Source organism: Colobus angolensis, unplaced genomic scaffold (assembly GCF_000951035.1).
Source record: "Colobus angolensis palliatus isolate OR3802 unplaced genomic scaffold, Cang.pa_1.0 Scaffold108, whole genome shotgun sequence".
Classification (NCBI taxonomy): domain Eukaryota; kingdom Metazoa; phylum Chordata; class Mammalia; order Primates; family Cercopithecidae; genus Colobus; species Colobus angolensis.
Window position 1 is genome coordinate 6,591,511 of NW_012111808.1, and position 22,363 is coordinate 6,613,873.

The 22,363-nt window shown below is 43.6% G+C and overlaps 1 protein-coding gene across 4 annotated transcripts; it reads left to right on the forward strand.

The window, feature by feature from the left end:
* The first annotated feature begins 1,335 nt into the window (after positions 1 to 1,335).
* On the forward strand, positions 1,336 to 20,482 carry SEC11C (SEC11 homolog C (S. cerevisiae)). 4 transcript variants are annotated; one of them, XM_011949325.1, is made up of 6 exons: positions 1,336 to 1,892; positions 11,015 to 11,124; positions 14,368 to 14,517; positions 17,329 to 17,448; positions 19,236 to 19,293; positions 20,277 to 20,479. In XM_011949325.1, the coding sequence occupies exons 1-6, from the start codon at positions 1,806 to 1,808 to the stop codon at positions 20,328 to 20,330; spliced, it is 579 nt and encodes a 192-aa protein (XP_011804715.1). In that variant the 5' UTR covers positions 1,336 to 1,805; the 3' UTR covers positions 20,331 to 20,479. The 4 variants fall into 4 exon arrangements, with proteins under 4 accessions (XP_011804715.1, XP_011804737.1, XP_011804720.1 ...); XM_011949347.1 differs by lacking the exon at positions 14,368 to 14,517 and having other exon boundaries at positions 20,277 to 20,482; XM_011949330.1 differs by lacking the exon at positions 19,236 to 19,293 and having other exon boundaries at positions 20,277 to 20,477.
* The last annotated feature ends 1,881 nt before the right edge of the window (positions 20,483 to 22,363 follow it).

Here is a 22,363-nt window from a genome sequence, read left to right on the forward strand (position 1 = left end):
TTCTTCTTTCATGCCCTATATTTATTCTTTCAAAAAATCCTGAAGACTCTTTCTTCAAAATGTATCCAGATTCTGAATCTTTAGTACTGCCACCTTAGTTCCAGCAATTATTAGTGACAGTGTTAACTGTCACCATATCTTCCCATGTACTAAGCACTGTGTCTTCCACTTACAATTTTATACATCTGATATTTGGAAGAATTTTACACAGACTAGCTTCTGAATCTGTACATTTCAAACCTTAGTTTTTCTCTCCTACCCACATACTTCCAAGGCCAGGTGCTGCAGAACACTTTCATATCAGATGCCACTTCCAGTGTGACTCCCTGCCACGGTGCCAGGTGAGGTGGCACAGTGGATGGCAGTATTCCCAGAAGCCATTTTTTACACCAGGATGGCAGGAAAGACCGTGAATCACATAAATATATTCACCAAACTCAAACTAAACGTATCTCCAACTCGTTTCCTCCTTAGCTGGATCCCCAAAATTCTCCTTGTTCCTCCAACAGGAGGGGAAATGTAATAGAGGTGAAGTTGGAATGCAAAGAAACAGAACTCTCGACCAATGGCAATTGCAATAACTTGTTTTTGAAAATTTTACACATTCTGTGGTTAAGTTTCTCCCACGCCTTGGAAAACACCTTTGAAACTGAAGGGACCCAAAACTTACCTTTCATTAGCTTCATGGTAAGTCAGCTTCTGGTATATTTTAAATTGCAACCTGATCCTTTCCCCCAGACCTCCCTATTCAACTTATCTGCTTTTCCTGTTGTCATAGCACCTCCATCCTTTAGGTACTGTATAAATTATCTATTATATCTGTCTTCGGTAGAATATAAGCTTCATGAGGGCAAGAATCTTTGCTTGTTTTGTTCACTGATGTTTCTCAAGTGCCTAGAACAAGGCCAGGTGCATGGTAGGTGCTCCATAAAGATTTGTGGATAAATAAATACAATAAATAATGCATAAACGAGTGAATGAACCAAAGGTAATCTAGGATCAGAATTGTGATGATCTAGGACTTCTAAATTTAAAACTTTGAGTTCTATTCCAGACTCATTTCCACTTAACCTTGGCCACGTCAATGAACCTTTCTAGGCCTCTGCTTTCTCGTGTATGAAATTAGGTGGTTATGTATTCATTTAATTAATATCCATTGCAACCCAACTGTGGTCAAGGCATTCAAAGATACTTCCTTGCGTTCAAGTGGTACCACTCAAAACGCAGAATTCAGCGGCATCAAAGTCCAACCTCTTCCAAGCCCCGCCCACCTCACGTCCATCTTTAGGCCCTGCCCCAATTCGGTTCAGCCCGCCCCCAGCGTAGAGGCACCACCTTTCCTCGCTGCAGTCATCCAATAGCCAAGATACACGGCTAGGTGATTTGCGAGCGGGAGTTAGGTGTCCTCTTGGCGCCTGACCAGAGTCGGGAAATTCGGCTTCTCTTGAGTAGTCCTTCCCCGAGTTGGCCCCGAGGTATGCGGGGTCACTCGCTGCTCGACGTTCCCTCCGAAGGGTCGGACAAGGCTCCGGAGCCCTGTCGCTGCCCTCCCTAGGAGCCCTGGGTCTTCACTGGCCGAGGTGCCCGCTCCGCGGCATTCTGGGAGTGGTAGTTTTCTTCCTTCAGGTTCCTTCCTGGCTGGCCAGTGCCCAAGACTAGCGAGACTACGATTCCCAGACGCCCAAGCGAGTCGCCGGTCACGTGGACGCAAGGACGCGGGGCCGGTGGGCGGGGGCCGGCAGGTGCTCAGCTGCCGTCTGTGACATCCAGAGCCGGCTGGCCGCTAGGTCCCCGGAGACCCCGCCATGGTACGCGCGGGCGCCGTCGGGGCGCATCTCCCCGCGTCCGGTTTGGACATCTTCGGGGACCTGAGGAAGATGAACAAGCGCCAGGTGACTGAGGCGGGTGGTGAGCGCGCCCAGGCCGGGACCGGCTGTGCTTGCGGGGAGTCGGGGCTTCCAGTGCAGGGCTCCGGGAAGGGCAGCTCCCAGTGACTGCGGCCGGGCGGCCACCCGAAGCTCCCGCGCTGGGCTCTCAGGCCCTGGGTTCTACGGCCACGTGTGGGCACGGGTGTGCACTTCCTTGCCCTGACAAGAGCACAATTAGGGGAGGGTGTAGGAAAGGGGAGAAGAGAAACCCCGTGCCATGGAATGTCAAATGTGGGTGAGAAAGCCACAGCCACGCTTGTGGGAGAGTTGACTATGTGAGCGACAGCTGTTTGCGCGTATTTGAAGGGCCACCCGGTGAAGAGAGAACCGATTTCTCTGTGGGGCTTCAGAGGCCTGACAGCCTGCGGGTGGAAGTGGCAGAAAGGCAGGCTCTGAGAGGGAAGAACTTTCCTACAATGGGAGCTGTCCAGCGACGCCTCCCAAAGCAGTCTCTTTCCAACCTGGGCAGTTGTTTTTCCCCTGACCGTGGGTCGGGACTCAGTAATGCTCATTGTGCCTAGAGAGCTCACAAGCGGTGCGCAATCATTGTGGACTCAACCCGTGTTTCCAGCGGGATTCCAGAAGCCTTCTCTAACTTCCAAGATGTTGGAAGCCATCATTCTGGCTGCACTATGAATATAGGAGGCAGTGTAGGGTCTTTGGGCAGCTGGAGTGGTTGAATTCCCTCTCCTTTCTGAGAAGACCTCAGAGGAAAACGTTCCTCTTGCTCTCTCCTTAGCCACTTATTGGCCATCATCACTGTCTTTGGGTCCTTATCTCTTCACTATAAGGTTAAGAGTGAGTAGGGATTGGAAAGGAAGCCCTCTCAGTCAGGAAAAATACGATTATGTAAGCTTCTAGGTAGAGAATTTGGGGGACCTGTAGGGCCTAAATATCACGGTGGATACTAGTGCCACTATTACTACTAATACATTGTGCTAAGAAAAATGGGACCTTCCAACCAAGGGATTTTGATTGTCTTTGAAAATGGTATTAATCCTCATTATTTTGAGGGCATCCAGTTTCATTTGCTCCATCAGTTGAGATGTGGGGTGGTGCCCACGGGAGGTCACAACTACTCCCTTAGGGCATATGTGTTTTTTCCCTCTCACTCTCCTCCCCCTCCCCCAAGTAAAATTTCAGACTAGTGCAGTCGTGTGGGAAAGTTTGATAATTTCTATTTCATCAACCGTGTTTAGGATGTGGTAGTGTCTAGGTGTGCACAGCTGATATACTCCTGTTTCTGGAAGATGAGTTGTAGTAGAGATTATCACCAGCTTAAAAAAGTAACTGCTAATGTCCTGAGCATTGATGCTGTTCACAAGAATACCCTCCAGGAAGCAGAGCTTTGTTTAAAAATTTAGACTTAATGGCTGGGTTTTTAAAATGTCTCTAAAATTAGTACTGACTACTGATGGCTGTAATTGCAGACTGTCAGAAAAGGCCCTCTGATGAGTGTATTGATCCCTAAACCACTTTGCCCTTTGAAAGATGAGTGTGTTTTTTGCTCTCAATGATAAGGCCTGCCAGTAGCTGGCTGTATTGCCTGTTTTGCTAGTCTTCTAATTAAAATTCAGCAAGCTCAAATCTACTGCTTCTCAGTACTTTTTAAAAAAGCTTTGTCCGTTTGCCTTTTTTGTTGTTGTTGTTCCTCTTCTTCCCTCCAAAATAGCATCTTACGACACCTTGTCAGGCCTGCATGCTCCACCAGTCTTGAAAGCAGGACCTTCTTTCTCTGCTGCCCCTGCTTACTATTAAAGCAGGACCCACATGCAAGACAAGGGCTCTTTGTTTCTGCAGTGAGGAAGAGAGGAGGAAATACAGCTACTGGCAGTGCTGCTGCTGTCAGCCAGAATATTTGGTCTGAAATGTTTGCTTAAGACTCTTAGACATTGGCTGTTTCATCTTTGGTTGACAATGACTGAGTGTGGACTTACTTCTACACTTTGTATGCTCATTAAGTGCTGAGCATACAAAGTTGGTAGGCAAAGGTGAACAACAACAAAAGCACCTGTGAAACATGGTGGTGGTTTTGTTTTTTTAGACCCCAGTCAGCTTGTCAGGAGTTCAGTCAAAATTACTTTTCTGGATTCCAGGATTTTAAGCCTAGAATCTGAATAGTAGGTTTCTTAAGGTGTTGCAAGTATGGTCTGTGGTTTCTTAGTTTGATTTTTAGATTTTTGTGTATTTGGGCATTTCCTTAGCAGGTAGATGGTTTGCTCAAAGGAAGTTTTTTTGAGGAATTGATTTTGCTTCCCCTTACTGAACTTTTCAAGCTTGGGAAATTATACGGGAAAATATATTCTTGGTACGAGGTCTTTACTGGATAAGTGGCAAGATTTTATAATTTGCTTTTATCAGGGTGGAGCCAGATGGCTTGAAACCTTGTTTAAAAACAGCAATCTTTGTTTAAAACCATGGTTTGGGGCTTTTCTAATTGGATATGTAATTCATTATGAAACAGTGGTTATTTATCAAGTCCTTTAAGTCAGGCAGAGCAGCTGGGGAGGTTTTTGAATGTGAATTCCAGTGAACAACTTCTGCTTTAGTGTGACGTGACTTGTAAGGCTGATTTTACTTTAGAAGCAGTGTTTTGTTGTTGTTGTTGTTGTTGGACACTCAATATTTATTGAATGAAGACATGAATTTTTTTTATCTCTTCTAAATGCTCACTTCTTTGCATTCTTAAATATTTGCTTTGTGATTTTTGATTTTTTCCGTTATGCTCTTTGAGCTTACGGTGAAATGGTGTAAAGACTTTGATTGTTTCATGGCAACTTTCTGGTAAATATTCTTCATTTGATGAGGGATAAAAGACTACATATTGGGTACAGTGCACACTGCTCCAGTGACAGGTGCACTAAAATCTTAGAAACGACCACTAAAAAACTTAATCCATGTAACCAGAAGAAGCAATGGTTTAACGTATTATAGCCCAACACTTTGACAACATCTGCTTAGCACTCCAGTTTTCATTTTTCAGTCTCCTGGGAATATAATGATAGTTTCATAATTTGCTATTGACACAGTAGCCAAGTTGCTTTAAAAAATGGTGTGTAGGCTGAGTGCAGTGGCTCACGCTTGTAATCCTAGCACCTTGGGAGGCCGAGGCGGGTGGATCATTTGAGGTCAGGAGTTCGACACCAGCCTGGCCAACATGGTGAAGCCCTGTCTCTACTAAAAATATAAAAATTAGCCAGGTGTGGTGGCGCACACCTATTATCCCAGCTACTCGGGAGGCTGAGGCAGGAGAATCGCTTGAGCTAGGGAGGCGGAGGTTGCAGTGAGCAGAGATCACGCCATTGCACTCCAGCCTGGGCAACAGAGTGAGACTCCATCTCAAAAAATAAAAAATAAAAAAGGGTGTAACTTTAATGTTGAATTATATTTATGTTCCTATTTTGATTTATTGCACCAAATACACTAACAATTATCTTAATTCACTCATGTCCTCACTTTCAGTTGTATCCTTCAGAATACGTTTTCAGAATAGAGAATAGTTTAAAGAAGAAGAGTCAATGACTCATAATTTCACTATCCTAAAATAGCCTCTCAGCGTCTTGGGGCATCTCTTTGTGTTTGTTTTATCGTTTGGTGAGCTCCTACTGCAGCTTACATTTTTCACTCAACATACTGTGTTTGGTCATGTCATTAAACTTTCTTTTTATTTTCCTCCCCTAACCCAACCCACTTTCTCATCCACTCCCATTAAGTTCTTTATGCATTGTTTTAAATAGTGGACTAATCTGCCATTTTCTTTTCCTTTTCTTTTTTTTTTTTTTTTTTGAGATGGAGTCTTGCTCTGTCACCCAGGCTGGAGTGCAATGATGCTATCTCGGCTCATTGCAACCTCCACCTCCCAGGTTCAAGAGATTCTTGTGCCTCAGCCTCCCGAGTAGCTGGGATTACAGGCGCATGTGCCACCATGCTTGGCTAATTTTTGCATTTTTAGTAGAGTTGGCGTTTCACCATGTTGGCCAGGCTGGTCTTGAACTCCTGAGCTCAGATTATCTGCCCACCTCGGCATCTCAAAGTACTGGGATTACAGGCATGAGCTACACTGCACCTGGCCCCATTTTCTACTCAGTTATTTCCCTATTGTTGCTCATTTATTGCCTTTTCCACATTATTAGAATTAAGACTGTAATGAATGTCTTCGGGCCATAATTCTCAACCTGCACTCACCATTAAAGATGGTTATTTTACCACTATTTATTCAACAAATTGAATACTTAACTTTTTGCCAAGCCCGTGTTGAATCTTGAGGATACAGCTATGAGCAAGGCTGAAATGATGCCTACTTTTGTGGAATGTAAAGTCTAGTGCAAAAGACACATTAGGTAATTACATGCTTAATTATGATGCTGATGAACGATATTAAGAAATACAGGATGCAGTGAGAATATGTAATAGGAAGACCTAGGCTGGCCAGAGTGGAGGTTGGCAAACCCCATTGCACCACCTGTTTTTGTAAAGTTTTATTGGCACACAGCCATGCTCTTTCTTTTACATATTGTCTATGGCTGCCTTCCCGCTACATTGGCAGGGCTGGTAGTTTCAGTGAGACTATGTGACCCGTAAACATAAAATATTTACTGTCTAACCCTTTACACAAAAAGTTTGCTGATTTCTGGTCTAGCCGGTCAGGGCAGGGTTCTGTTGGGCACTGGCATTTAAAGGTGGATGTAAAGGTGAGTGTTGGTAAACTGAGGGGTCCAGGGAGGGAGCCTTCTGGATGAAGGACCTGGGGTGGAAAGAAGCATGTGAGGTGGAAGCATGGACAGTACCACCAGTGCAGCTGGGGTGAGGTGAGCTTCAGCAGCTGAAGTGGGGCTGGGGGGATATATCAGACAGGGCGTTAGAGGCCATACTGTAGTTTAGTCTTCATCCTCAGAGTAGTGGGATATAATCAAAGGGCTTTAGGCAGGGCATAGACATGACCAGGTGACCAGATGTGCATTTGAAAACCAGTACAGTCAAGCACCATATAACGATGTTTCTGTCAATGATGGACCACATACACGATGGTGGTCCCATAAAATTATACCATGTTTTTACTCTGCCTTTTCTGTTTAGTTACACAAATACTTAGGAGTGTGTTACAGTCGCCTGTAGTATTCAATACAGTAGCAAGCTGTACAGGTTTCTAGCCTAGGAGCAATAGGCTACACTGTATAGCTTAGGGGTATAGTAAGCGACACCATCTGGGTTTGTATAAGTACACTCTATGATGTTCAGACAACAATAAAATCACCTAACAATGCATTTTTCAGAATGTGTCTGTCATAAAGTGGCGCATGACTGCCCTGACTGTAGCACAGAGAATGGATCGGAAGAGGTGTGCATGGGCATTAGGAGACCTGTCATGAGGCTGTCACAGCAGCCTGATGGGCCCCGTTGGTGATATTATGAGAGTGGCGGCAGTGGGAATAGAGAGAACTGTACAAACTCCAGACATGTTTGGAAAGCCAGAATGTATAGAATGAATGGGTATGGGGTGGCTCCAAACAGCAGGGCGAATAATGTCATTTGCTGAGAGAAGGATCACTAGCACTGAAAGCTTCTGGAGAAGGTAAGTTTAATTTTGACATGTTGAGCAGGAGGTGTCTTTAAAGACATCTGAGTGGAAACATCAGGTAGGCAGTTGGAAGTCTCTGAATTGGGAGTAGTTAGCATGATGGGACCAATGCCAGCATTCAGGTAGAGGAGGAGGTTCAGGTGGAGGAAGAGCAACTGGCAGGAAGACAAGAAAGTGGTCAGAAGTGGATGGCATGCCATCCTGGAAGGCAGGGGCCAAGGGTTTGAAGAAATGATCATGTGTGTTGAGAGCTGCTGGAGGGTCAGGTAAGGTGAGGGCCGAAAGTTACCCTTTGGATTTAGTGAGCATGTGACTGATTATGTAGGTTGAGGACTGAATATAGATGGTGAAGAAGGGGAGCAACTTGGGGTAGACACTGTTTTGAGAAGAGCTGTGAAGGAGAAGAGAGAGTGTGAAAGCTGGAGGAGGATGTGAGGTGGAGGAAGGGTTTGCGATGGGAGAGTCTTTAGCTGATGGGAGGAGGAGCCATGATTCAACTTTCACTGCACCTCAGAATCACCCCCACCCCTCCCAGCGATCCAGCTGGTCTGGCATGGACTTTCCAGGGCTTCCCCGATGATTCTAAGGTGCAGCCAAGGTTGAGAACCAATGGTATAGAGCAGTGGTTCTCAGCTGTGATTCCCACGCCAGCAGCTTTCCTGTCGCCTGGGAATGTGTCTGAAGTGCAGTCCTCAGGCATCGCCAGCTGATCCTAGTGCACACTGATGCTTGCACACTGCTGCTGTAAAGAACGGTCCATACACCCAGAAGTCAGAACCACATAGAACCACCTGGGAAGTCTCTATTTGAACTTCCTGAGTGTCTCTTTCAGCCTGACTTTTCCAGGCCTTGTGTATTTATTTATTTATTTATTTATTTATTATTTTTTTTGTGATGGAGTCTCGCTCTGTCGCCCAGGCTGGAGTGCAGTGGCTGGATCTCAGCTCACTGCAAGCTCCGCCTCCTGGGTTTACACCATTCTCCTGCCTCAGCCTCCTGAGTAGCTGGGACTACAGGTGCCCGCCACCTCGCCCAGCTAATTTTTTTTGTATTTTTTAGTAGAGACGGGGTTTCATCGTGTTAGCCAGGATGGTCTTGATCTCCTGACCTCGTGATCAGCCCGTCTCAGCCTCCCAAAGTGCTGGGATTACAGGTTTGAGCCACCGCACCCGGCCGGCCTTTTGTATTTTAAACTGTATTTAAACTGTGTTTAAAACTGTATTTTAAATTGTACTCAGTGCTCAAAAAGAGTTCATACCACCACATTCCATCTCAGTTAAAATTAAATTTGGATAATGGAGGAAAATGATGTTGCCCAGAGCCATGTGATCCAGGTCCTCACTCCAAACTTAATTCAAAAGGATGTTCTGGAAAGCTGGTAGGGAGCTAAGGTAGGATCTAACTTGTCTAACATCACTGCCTCCAAAACACTAAAACTATATTAATAGCAAGGAAGTTTTAGAAGTTATCAGTTACTCCAGGATATGCCCGGGAAAGGAAACAAGATCAGCCAAATACTAGAAGCTGGAAAACAGATGGAAGAATGGGAACTGGCACAGCCCGAGAAAGCCAGGATCTGAGCGGCACTGGGGGAGGCTGTGGCTCTTCAGGTTTGTGAGGCAGAGAGAGTCCTCAGAGGCCCAGGAATTGGTGTCCCCAGAACTGGAGGCGAAGGGGAGATAGGGCTGAAATAAATTTGATTGGGTAGAAAAGCATAGAAGCAGTGAGACCCCTCGCTCTCCTGTCTTCCATCCAGAGGCCTCACCTTCCTCAGCAGAGGTTTGGGAGTTCATTCCTTGGAGAGGGGAACAGAAATCTCTGGAGGAAGGGCTGCCAGGCCTGGTAGGGTTGTGGCTCCCACCCTATAAGTGACTGTGCACACTGCATGCTGAGGGTAGAAAAACAGAAATGAGGGGTGAAGGACCTGACAGAACATGGGTCCTGAGGTATACACAGAGGTGAGCACAGGTGCCAGGAGAATAGGCACCTGCGGCCCGGTGGAAGGGGGTCATTGAAGCAGTGGGGATAGACCCACGTGGGGATAGAGCCATTTTGGTTCCAGCGTGTGTTGCTGAGAGTGGGTGGCCCCAGTGGAGGGAAGATCTTTGGAGATGTGGATGGGGGCCCAAGAATTGAGATAGCACAGTGTTGATGGACCACCCACCTGGCTCTGCAGATCACCCCAACAACTGCAGGGGTTGTGAAGAGGAAGATTGAGGCAGGTACCAAAGTAAGGAGCCTCCCTGGCGGGCGGTGCTGGCGATGCCATGAGGGGCTTTGATTTTGAGTGGTCCTAGCCACAGCAGCGTTAGTCCCTGTTGTGCCTGGAAGGAAGGCAGATGTTTGGGCTGACAGGTCAGCTCCAGCCCGACAGGGTGTTGGCACATGGGCAGGTGTTGTTTTCTCCTTTAGTCACTAGGAGTTGGCAGGTGCAGCAGGCAGCTGTCAGCAAGGAAGAGCCTGTGCTTCAGCTTGTGCCATGCTGCAAGGAGCGAGGCAAGCCCAGTGGGTCTAAACGCAGTGGTCTGAGGTAGAGTGGGTGGGCTTCTACCTCCTTCTCAGAGCTATATAACTAGTGCTTATGCGTTAACTTGTGTGACCCACCCACCTGTACTCTTTTTTTTTTTGTAACGGAGTCTCGCTCTGTTGCCCAGGCTGCAGTGCAGTGGTGCGATCTCGGCTCACTGCAAGCTCCGCCTCCCGGGTTCATGCCATTCTTCTGCCTCAGCCTCCTCCCAAGTAGATGGGACCACAGGCGCCCGCCGCTATGCCTGGCTAATTTTTTTTTCTATTTTCTAGTAGAGACGGGGTTTCACTGTGTTAGCCAGAATGGTCTCGATCTCCTGACCTCGTGATCTGCCTGCCTCAGCCTCCCAAAGTGCTGGGTTTACAGGCCTGAGCCACTGTGCCCAGCCCCACCTGTGCTCTTAACCAAATATTTGTTATTTACCTTTTAAAACATTTATGAAAAATTTAAACATTAAGATGTTTAGAGTTTCTGTTCACTGGTTTTAAAATGTCATTTTTAGATGCAGGATGATCTCATTGCCAAGCACTATAGGACTCGGAAGCTTCCGTTTGAGGCTAAAGGTAGTTCTAGGTGAATCCACAGTGTGCGGATCTGGGTGAGACCTGTGCTCACCATGCTGCACTGTGTCTGGGAATGGTCTTCATCGGGAGGCTCTGGTGGCAGGCCTTGAGTAGCGGAACTCTCTAGGGTACAAGGCGCTAGGAAATCCCGAAGAGGTGATGAGGGCCTCCTTGAGGCTTTAATAAGACAGGCCTCACAGTTTGCTCTTTTTTTCCTCCCCTCTCTCTCACTTAAGGAGAGAGATTTGCCAGGCTCTTTCCAGGGACAAAAGTTGAAATACTGCAGAATTTTGTACCTTGTGTTAGTTTCCTGTCCTAAAATCGTGTCTTTGGAAAAGTTTGATAAGTGCATCTCCACCTTCAGGGTGGTGGGTCTTCTGCTATTGGTTTTCACTGTGGTTCCTCTTTCTCATTCCAGCTCTATTACCAGGTTTTAAACTTCGCCATGATTGTGTCTTCTGCCCTCATGATATGGAAAGGCTTGATCGTGCTCACCGGCAGCGAAAGCCCCATCGTGGTGGTGCTGAGGTAGGTCCCCCCAGGCTGGCCTCCAGCCAAAGCCTCCATCACAAGGCTGCCCTGGGTCTGAGGAGCGGGGCAGCCTTAAGTGAAAACCTGTATGACAGCTGAAATTCAAGATTTTAATTGGATAAATTATTAGTCTTTATTGATACCTATTTTGAGAATGTTTCTTTTTTTCTGGCTTTTGAAAAATCTTATCTTTCTTAGTAGACATTTTAGAGCTTTAACCATGTTGATGCTCGTGCACCTAATCCATTTCAAATGACAATTTAATAATATGGTATTCATGCATTATTTCTATACAAATTGATTTTTAAACACAACTAAAAATGTTACTTCATTTTCTTCGTACCAAACAGGCAGGGCGTCTGTATCCCCAGTGCGTAGCATTGTGTCTAGTATTTTTTTCAAGCTTCTTCAGTAATACTGGTGTATTGATGGCTACTATCTTCTTGAGACTATGAGGCTTATAAAAGTACAGCATGTTTATTTTAGAAAAGTTACCACTAGAGTTAACTTCACACAGCCATAAAGCCATCCAAGGGGAAAAACTTCACATCAATTTGAAATCAAATGGCCGTGTTTGGGAACTAGTAGGTGCTTCAAGATGCTGTCTGGTGTGTCTTAGGTCATCAAATCTGTTGTTTTCAAGGTGGCATGGTGGGCTGTGGCAGTAACTTGGGCAGAGTCACAGCTTACCAGTGCAGGAGCCGAGGCCAGAACATAGGGCTCTTAGCTCCCATACCAGTGCCCTTTCCCTCCACCGGGCCTTGCCACCACCTTGTGGGGCCATAGCCATGATCCACGCCCCACCAGGCCGCCCTCATGTGCTTGGCCAAGGGGCACACTTCTAGAGATGGAGTTTTCGTGAATTTAGAAGACTGAGGACAGCCTAGCTCACAGCAGAGCTGTGGGACCTCCGACCCACTCGTGTTCACACTGTGCTTTAGGGAGGCCCCTAGCGTTGGGGTGGGTAGATTAGGAGTGGGGAGAAGGGAAGTACACTCATGGATTCAGGAAACCTTAGCCTTGCTTCACATGTAACAGTTCCACGCTTATGTGTTTTATGTGGTTACACTTCCTGGTAAGAGTTCATGTGAAGGAAGGATTTTAAGGCTTTTTTTTTTTAAAGAAGAAGGAATTTAAAACCTCAAATTTAGATGGACCCTCTCCTTTAACAGACAAGGAACCTGAGGCCCTGAGGCCCAATGAGGCCAGGCCTCAAGCATCTCCCAGTAACTTTTGGCAGAACCAACACTAGATCTGAGATTTCCTGGCCCTCCTCAGATTTCACAGACACACTTTCACACAGGAGCTAGTGTGAGATTGCTGCACTTAGGGACTGTTTTTTTTTTTTTTTTTTTTTTTAAAAGCATCCTTTGTAATGTTAAAGCAATTTGGTTTGTCAACATACACCAATGACATCCCTAAGGGATGTGTGGTTTTTCGGGGAATCTGGCCCATGAGGAAAGCAAGTAGACATTGATATTAGTGAAACATTGAAAAGAACTGCTCTCCTGATAGGACATGAGAGTGACCCTTGATGTCCACCCTCAGGACACCTGTGGCCTCTGTCGTCTGTGCAGGGATCTTTTCCCAGCTGCAGTTCTCTTACACCGTTACTTTTCTGTCAACATCTTCCCACTGTATCTTCAGGAATTTTGTTGAAGGAGTAAAGATGAGGCCACAGATGAAGAAATTATCTTAAGCATTTTAGCTTTTTTTTTTTTTTTTTTAACCCTGAAACAATTACGTTTTATTTTCAGAAGAAGACAAAACAGAATTTCATATTGGGGGACAGAACAAACTCAAATTTATTGACTCTGATGTTTTCTCTTAAGTCAGTTGTATTTCTAGCCCTTTTCCCCTGGCATTCAGATTGGCTGATTTTGAATGCTTCATCCATGACTATACTTAGTGGCACTGGTTTGACAGGCTGCATTTCTCCTTGCCACCTTCTGCACCTGCCGAGATGTTCGAGGTGCGCCAGGCTGGAGGGAAGGAGGGCGAGCTTCCCAAACTCTTGTTGGGAGGGTTTTCTTTGTTTCCGCTAGAGCTCCACGGAGCTTCAGTGGTTCATTCTCCTCAGGTTCTTCCTGCTCAGCAGCCGTTACTCGTCCTTGGTTGCACAGCCCCCTGTGTTTCTAGGTCTTATTCTCTCACGTATTAAAGCAAAGAATTAGCACACACATATGTATGTGTGTGTGTGTATATAATATATATATATTTTATATATATATATAAAATGAACTTTTCAAATTTTAGCTTCCAGCATATTGCAATTTACTTTGAATCCACCAAAGATTTTGGCACAGGTTTAAATTGGTATCATGTGGAATTGTTTATTGACTTCCACAATAACCCAGTCCATGTTTGTTGGAATTGGGCTTTTGTAGAATATGGTGAAATTCTCCACCATGTTCTCCTGCTGCTGCAGGAGGCAAAGGACTTGGGTTCCCATTTTGTCCCAGCTTCAGTTTGGCATCAGGGTGGGTCGTGCTCCCCAAGTGCTTTCATGTGTTCCTCATTTCTTTTTTTTTGAGACGGAGTCTCACTCTGTTGCCCAGGCTGGAGTGCAGTGGCCGGATCTCAGCTCACTGCAAGCTCCGCCTCCCGGGTTTACGCCTTCTCCTGCCTCAGCCTCCTGAGTAGCTGGGACTACAGGCACCCGCCACCTCGCACGGCCAGTTTTTTGTATTTTTTTAGTAGAGACGGGGTTTCACCATGTTAGCCAGGATGGTCTCAATCTCCTGACCTCGTGATCCGCCTGTCTCGGCCTCCCAAAGTGCTGGGATTACAGGCTTGAGCCACCGCGCCCGGCTCATTTCTTAAGTAAGTATTGCAGTATCCTAAGTGCTGGGGATCTGCTCTAAAACGAAAGGATTGCCCTAGATGATTAGCTGTAAGTCTGCAGTTCTGGAGGAAAACGGTACTATATTTGTAAATGCAGGACTTTTTTGAAAGCTAAAAATTGGTAGCTTTTACTTCAGAGTTGACGTTAATCCTGGTTTCTTTTCTACCTGATACAAACTGCAGAGGGTTCTGCCAGTGCTCATGACACATAAATGTCAGTAGAAGTCATTTCCTTTCGCACATGTTACTACCTTGAGCAGTCAGAAGGAAGCTGCAGTGGCTTGTTTTATAGCTCCTGAGACCTACTTGACTATTGAGTTTCACCTCTGACATGTTTATTCTGATCACCTTTTGGACACAGGGTAATGCTAATACTGACTTTGTGCTTCTTTCTAGTGGCAGTATGGAGCCGGCCTTTCACAGAGGAGACCTCCTGTTCCTCACAAATTTCCGGGAAGACCCAATCAGAGCTGGTGAAATAGTTGTTTTTAAAGTTGAAGGACGAGACATTCCAATAGTTCACAGAGTAATCAAAGTTCATGAAAAGTAAAGAGGCTTATTTCTTTTTGGTTTTGTTTTGTAAATTTTTGGTAGATTCATGGCTAATTAGAAACTAGTAAAAGCACAGGATTATGTCGTGAGTTCTGCTATTTTCTCACTGGGTGACTTTGGACCAACAGCGTAACTCTTTCTGTAGGATGAGAGTTGTGGTCGTTAAACCCACAGTAACTCACAGAGTGATTATGAGAATGAAGTGAACTAATGTTTACTAAAGCAATTCAGAAACTTAAATTGCTGCACAAATGTAAGGTGTGGTATATTATGACATGGTAGTTATTTGAAGGAGTTCAAAGAAAATCAAGTCACACCGCAACAGAGGATGGTTTTGATATGAATCTGAAATGCAAAAAAACTAGCTGTTTTTCTGTGTTTGGCCAAAGTGGCATTTTCAGCAGTAATATTAGTCCTGGATGGATAAAAATTCCTTTCCCAACTCATCTCATGATTTAGTCATTGCATATTCTGCATTAATTTTCCATTGCCACATCCCCCACTCCCCAAACAGCCTTGCTGTTAATACCAGCCATGACTTACTTATTAAGATCCTTTTCTGGAACCGGAAACATTTACTTCTTGCTCAAATATATAAAGTTCTCATGAGAGAGTACTTCACATGATTAGTAGAAGTGTTACATTTCATATATACTTGGTTATTCATTTACCTTTATGCAGCTTAGTATGGATTTTTATCTGTATGAGTCAGAATTAAATTTAGGTATGCCTAGGTATATTTTTTAATAACGGAGCATTTCTTACTCTGTATGTGTGTGTGTGTTTGAGTGAGAGAAGTAACTACTTGTACATATCTGGTATTAGATTCCCATTCCATTCACTGCTTCTTTTTTTGAGATGGAGTCTCACTGTGTCGCCTAGGCTGGAGTACAATGGTGTGATCTCCGCTCACTGCAACTTCCGCCTCCCAGGTTCAAGCGACTCTCCTGCCCCAGCCTCCTGAGTACCTGGGACTACAAGCATGCACCATCATGCCTGGCTATATTTTTTGTATTTTTAGTAGAGATGGGGTTTCGCCATGTTGGCCAGGCTGATCTCGAACTCCTGACCTCAGGTGATCCACCCGCCTCAGCCTCCCACATTGCTGGGATTATAGGCGCGAGTAACCGTGCCCGGCCCATTTACTGCTTCTTCACAAGTGTACCCCACAGATATTGATATTTATTCACTTCACATTACTCTAAACATGAAAACAATCCAGTTTCAACTTGTGCTGATACACTGGTCCTGCGCTAACGGTTACTTGATGCCTACCTGTTAGATTCCTGAGGAAGAAGCATCCTCAGTCATGATGTGACAGTACTTACACTGACTTACAATTAATTTCTAAAGATGATCAATTGTTCCAAGTTGAGGAAATGATTATTTGCTCTAATTTGCATGAATTATGAGAGACTGTCAGGATTTTTATCCTGATTTCCTTTATAACCATGTCTGCAAATCAGCTTGCTCTTTTTAATATGGTTTCAAATCTTTGGGGGCTTTTGGCGTTTTATTGCATTATAATAGTGCATTCTTTTTTCATCTGTCTTATTGAAAGAAGACCCTCTTTACAGCTCCATAATACTACAATATTATGTTTCTAGAGTCAAGGCTATCTGAGCACCAGTTTAGAATGCTTAAAACGGGTCCCACATGTCACTTTAACACACTGGTGTTATGCCATTTGTGATTCTTGTTTCCCTGCAAATTTGACTTTATACTACCATGGTCAGTGGTGAAGGAAATAATGCAGTAACAAATTGTGCATTTGGCAAGGAAAAGGACATCTGAGGACAGCCTAGAGCACACTTGCATTTAAATTACCTTGTGCTCAAATCTGTGTGATCTAGGATTAAGTTTATATCTAGAGTGAAGAGGAATATCATCCATGTTAACAAATTGGTCTGTGAGGCTGGGCGCGGTGGCTTATGCCTGTAATCCCAGCACTTTGGGAGGCCGAGGCGGGTGGATCACTTGAGGTCAGGAGTTCTAGACCAGCCTGGCCAACATGGCAAAACCCCACCTCTACTAAAAGTGCAAAAATTACCTCGGTGTGGTGGCTCACACCTGTAATTCCAGCTACTCAGAGATTGAGGCAGGAAAATTGCTTGAACCTGGGAGGCAGAGGTTGCAGTGAGCTGAGAAGGCACATGGCACTTCAGCTTGGGTGACAGAGCAAGACTCCATCTCAGACAAACACACAAACAAAAAACCAAATTGTTCCATGAGGTCTAAGAATGAAAACAGTTCAAGTCCAGCACAGGTTGTTAAACCAGCTTCATGTCCTGACTTCTGACCTGTTCTGATTGGCAGTGAATGAAGTGAGCCTGGAAAAGCTCCTTGTCAATAGTGTTTTTGTGTATTATGAATCTGGACTTGAAAGAATTGCACAGTGGTGATTCACATGATTTTATCCACTGATGAATGACACGAATACACTTGTTTGCAGGTTAAAAAAATGTTAGGTCCTAGTATATTCGTCATTCCCAGAAGCCATGTGGTGAGAAGGAATTCTTCATTGTGTGCTGTGCTGGAAGCAAATTGTTGCCCTTGTGCTTGGTCATGGTTTTTGTTGTCACGGTTACTTGAGTGTTTTGGAATTTAAGTCTACAAAATTGTCATTAGATTTGTGCTTCAGTTGAATGGTTGTCTTAAGCAGTCATCTTAGACTAAAAGAAGGTCAGGTTATCTTTGTTTTTCTAAATGCTCCTGTCTGACAGTAAAGTCTTGGATAAACTAATATTTTTGTAAATGATGCTGTGCTGAAAATAATTTTTGAGAGGACATTATTTTGCTTTCCAGAGATAATGGAGACATCAAATTTCTGACTAAAGGAGATAATAATGAAGTTGACGATAGAGGCTTGTACAAAGAAGGCCAGAACTGGCTGGAAAAGAAGGACGTGGTGGGAAGAGCAAGAGGGTGAGAATTCACCTTTAAGTTATATAGAAGGTTATGGAAAACTCTTAGAAATGAAGAAATTAAATGGATAGGCTGAGTCATTAATTACAAATATGACATATCAGGAGAATTCTAAGCAGTTGTCGTTTATCCTGTGAAGACAAATACAACTTATAAATTCCTAAAGACCTAAAATCTAAAACGGAGCCCAATTATCTATATGATGGGTTCAAATCTGTTTAAAAATAAATCCAGCCAGGCGCAGTGGCTCACACCTGTAATCCCAGCACCTTTGGGAGGCCAAGGCAGGAGGATCACTTGCGCCCAGGAGTTCAAGGCCAGCCTGGGTAACATAGGGATACCCCATCTCTATTAATAAAAATTTAAAAAAATTTGTTCTTAAAAAAATGAATGAAAAGAAATCCTCACTGAGAGATTAGTTATTTGCGGATTTTAAATAACCATGACAAGAAAGTCTCCCAGAGATAACCACTGTTTAACGTTTCAGGGAATGCTGTAGATACTCTCTGGGCTGGTTATGTGTGTTATGCATATATATAATTTCACTTAGAATTTGATGGTTTTTCACCCAGCAGGAAGTTGGAAATAGCTTTTCATGTCAAATCTACATCTGTATCTTTTTAAGTGGCTACAAGCTGTTTTATTGTGAATAAAAATTTATTTAACCAATCCCCTTTTGGTGGACACTTAGATTATTTCCTATTTTTCGTAACTAGAAACATTTCTGTGATACATCTTTTAGTATTCATCTTTGTATAGTTGTCCAGCAATGAGTTCTGCTTCTGACTGACATAACAGAGAATGTGTCCTCATTAAAAACCAAAAAAGGGAATCCTTCCCCTCTCAGCAACCCGTTTTATGTTGAACAGACGTAGAAATGTTTTTTTTATCTTACCTAAATCTCACTAGCTTTTTAAGGCTGGAGAGACTGGCTACCATTTTGTAAGATTTAGCATTATCAATCAGATTGTGGCTTATGGCTTCTTCCTACTCCTTTAACCATTTTTCTTTGTTGCGTTTTCACTTGAATGTCTCCGGGGGGACCAGGAGGACTTCCAGTTAGTCCATCCTGTCTTTCTAGACACTCTGGTGAAAGACTTTGGATAAGAGAGAGGATGGAGCTACTAATTTATAAAGGACTGGAAGGTACTATGGGTGTGTTACCTGGTTTCCCATGAGCAGAGGTGATTGAGACCTGGGTCCATCTGATGACATATTGCTGTTAATTTTGTCAGCGTAACCATTGGCTGGTTTCTGCACTGAACCTCCTCTCTCTGGGATCATAATCATATTTGAGTATAAGTTATGGTATTCACATTTGTATTTGCTACCCAATACATTTATTTGTTATATCTGACAAGCACTGGGAAATCAAAATAATTATTTGCATTACAAACTCATTCCTCATGTGCTTTGAAAGCTTTATCTAACAGCAGTTTTTATATAGGCTCTCTGAATCTTCTCTTCTAAATAAAAACTAGATTTGTGAAAGTTGCCTCATCTTTTTGTATAAGCGGCTTAACTATTTTAATTGTAGCAAGTGAAGACAACCAGCATCACTATCTCAACTCAAGTGCCTACTTAGAAAACTTGTCCTGGCTGCCAGTGCTCATGCTCCTTACTAATAAAGCTGTTTGAGACAGGGCTGAATACATCCTTACAGCCCCGGTCAGTGGCATTCCCACGTACGACTCATTTCCTAAGACTGATTTATAGTATTTTCAGATGTTGCCATCATCATGTTATAAACAATTTTTATATCTCTTGCTTTTTATCCCACAATTTAGGTTTTTACCATATGTTGGTATGGTCACCATAATAATGAATGACTATCCAAAATTCAAGGTAGGAATTTATTTGTGTCTATATTTATTTACTTAGTTAAATATTGGAGCTTTTACTTGTGCAACTGTAAAGAGGCAGTCTTCTTAAAACATGTTGCCATTAATAGGCCTGCAGAATATCTATAGTTAACCGCAAATTAATGTAGTCATTTAAAGTAGTAACATTTAAATTAATTATTTAAAATAGCTACTTTCCCCGTGTGTTCATGTTCTAAAATGGCATTTATCTAATTGTTGCTTTTTATTATGGAAATTTTCATACACACACAAAAGTAGTCCCATAAACTAGTAATGCTTACCTCTCAACTTCAACAAAAATGGTATCTCTCTCTCTCTCTATATATGTGTATATATATGTGTGTGTATATATCATATATATGTAAATGTGTGTGTGTGTGTGTGTGTAAATATATGTATTTTTTTTTTTGGACGGAATCTGGCTCTGTCACCCAGGCTAGAGTGCAGTGGCATAATTTCGGCTCACCGCAACCTCCGCCTCCCAGGTTCAAGTGATTCTCCTTCCTCAGCCTCCCTAGTGGCTGGGATTACAGGTGCCCACCACCACGCCCAGCTCATTTTTGTAGTTTTAGTAGAGACAGGGTTTCACCATGTTGGCCAGCCTGGTCTCGAACTCCTGACCTCAGGTAATCTGCCCGCCTTAGCCTCCCAAAGTGCTGGGATTACAGGCGTGTATCTATATTTTTTTTTAAAAATCACTTGACAAACAATGGGAAACCTGCGTAGGAGTAAGCAGTGCATTTGCTGTGTTTGTTCGTTGTCTGATCTTCAGTCCATCAGTATATATTTGGGTTTTTGATCATAATGTGGCAATGAACAGCTCATTTAGAGAACAAGGCATGGGGGAAGAGGTAATCTTTTGAGTCTGTCCTCAGCCCAGTATTTAATGGACTTCATCTGAATACATTTACAGACCAAATTTCTTTGTAGACCTCACAGTGATTTTCCATTGTGTTTTCTTTCCAGTATGCTCTTTTGGCTATAATGGGTGCATATGTGTTACTAAAACGTGAATCCTAAAATGAGAAGCAGTTCCTGGGACCAGATTGAAATGAATTCTGTTGAAAAAGAGAAAAACTAATATATTTGAGATGTTCCATTTTCTGTATAAAAGGGAACAGTGTGGAGATGTTTTTGTCTTGTCCAAATAAAAGACTCACCAGTAAAGATGATTTTCTTTTGTGGAATCTGATTTGAATCTGCTCAATCTCTCTGCCAATTGTGGGAAACTCTACACTGAGTGTGAGGGTCTGCACCACTTCAAGAACCAGGCAGGCTGTTTAGGGCCTGGCCTGCTAGTGGGGCAAGGCATGGTCCACATGTATAGTTGTAATGTCTGAGTTTCAAAAGTAAAATTCTTAATATAATGACATTTCTGGGGTGAAACAAAGAGGCCCTTAAAAGGACATAGTTTCTTATTAAAGTATAATCTGAGAAACTAAGAAAGCCAAAATCTTTTAGAAGGAAGGGGTGTAATCTGCTTTGTTTTGTGGTATGATATATCTTGAGCTAGTTTGTTATATTATTTGAAATGTGTTTAATAAATTATTTAAAATGGTGCATACACCTTTGAAAAACTGCAAAAACTCCAGAAGGGTAAACGTTGAAAATTGCAAAAACTACAAAAGGTCTCTTTCCCCAGTCTTCCCTTTCCGCTTACCAGGGATATCCACCATTAAATTAGATATTTGCACGCTATATAGTCCTGCGGAGAAAGTAGACCCTCTTGCAAGTATTTATCAAGCGCTTTTACCCAGCCACTGCCCGATGTGCTGGAGGTACAAAGTCCCTGCCCTGACGGAGCCCACACTGGGGTAGGAGGAACAGATAACACACGAGCCTGTGATTTCAGCTACTGGTCATTGCTATGAAGAAAGATAAAGCATGTTAAGCAGATAGAGGGTGACAGACGACACTGCTTTTCAGATGGAAGTCAGAGGAGACCTCTCTAAGGAGGTGACATTAAGCAGAGTTGAAAGAAATGAGAGGGAGTGGAGCACGTAAATCCCGGGAAGTGCATCGTAGCCAAGTGCAGAAAAGGGAGTGCTGCTGGCGGGCTAGAGGGTTCTCACACTTTAAGGAGTACACAGCCACCTGTCTTGTTCACTGCTGATGCGGACTCAGGAGGTTTGGGGTGAGTCTGACTTGACGCACTTCTAACACGCTCCCAGGGGATGCTCATGCTGCTAGTGCCCAGCACCAAAGCTGGTGCCCACCTCGCATAGTGAAATATTAGAGGAATCAAAAGGAGGCCAGTGATGTTTTAAAATGCACTCTTCAGTTTTACTAAAATGTTCTCTTTTCACCAAACACAATGATGTTGACATCCTTTGAATCAGGACTTACAAATCTACCTCATTCTTTTGCATTTGTTCAATTCTGATCTAAGAATTTAGAAGCCCTAAAAGTCACTTAACCACCTATGTGGCCTCAGGCGAGTTAACTTCCCTTAGCCTCAGATGGAGGATAAGAACTGCACTTAACGAATGGGGCTGTCGTGAGCAATAAGCCGCATGGTCCTTGACACATCCACAGTATCCGCTCGATAGATGTTCCCTATTGTTGCTCATTTTTTACCTTTCAGTGCAAACCTGTGTCACACCTGTATGGTGAATTTTCCTGAGTGAGTGCCTGGCTTGGTAAGGACCAGCGGGAGTGATCTGTTGGGGACAGCTTGCCCTTTAATCCTTTCTCTCTGCTAAAATAGGCTATTGCAACGATAATGGACCTCGAACTATTGAAATCGGCAAAGTAAAATAAAAGAAGATTTACAGAATACTTTCTAAAAACATTATTCCCTTGTGCCCTGTAATAAATTGTTTTCTTAAGAAAAAATGGATTTTTTTCCCTTACCTAAAACTGGTATTTTAAAATGTTGGGTCAAAATCGTATTATTTTATCATCTTCTTGGGCTTCTGTAAATTTTTAAAAAACTCTTACCATGGCTAAGCTTTTTGGTAATTCTTTGAACATGCCTAACATTCTGAAGTGAACTTTACAAAGACACCTAAGAACCCTGACAGGGCTCAGCCAGTGCCATTGAATTGTGGATT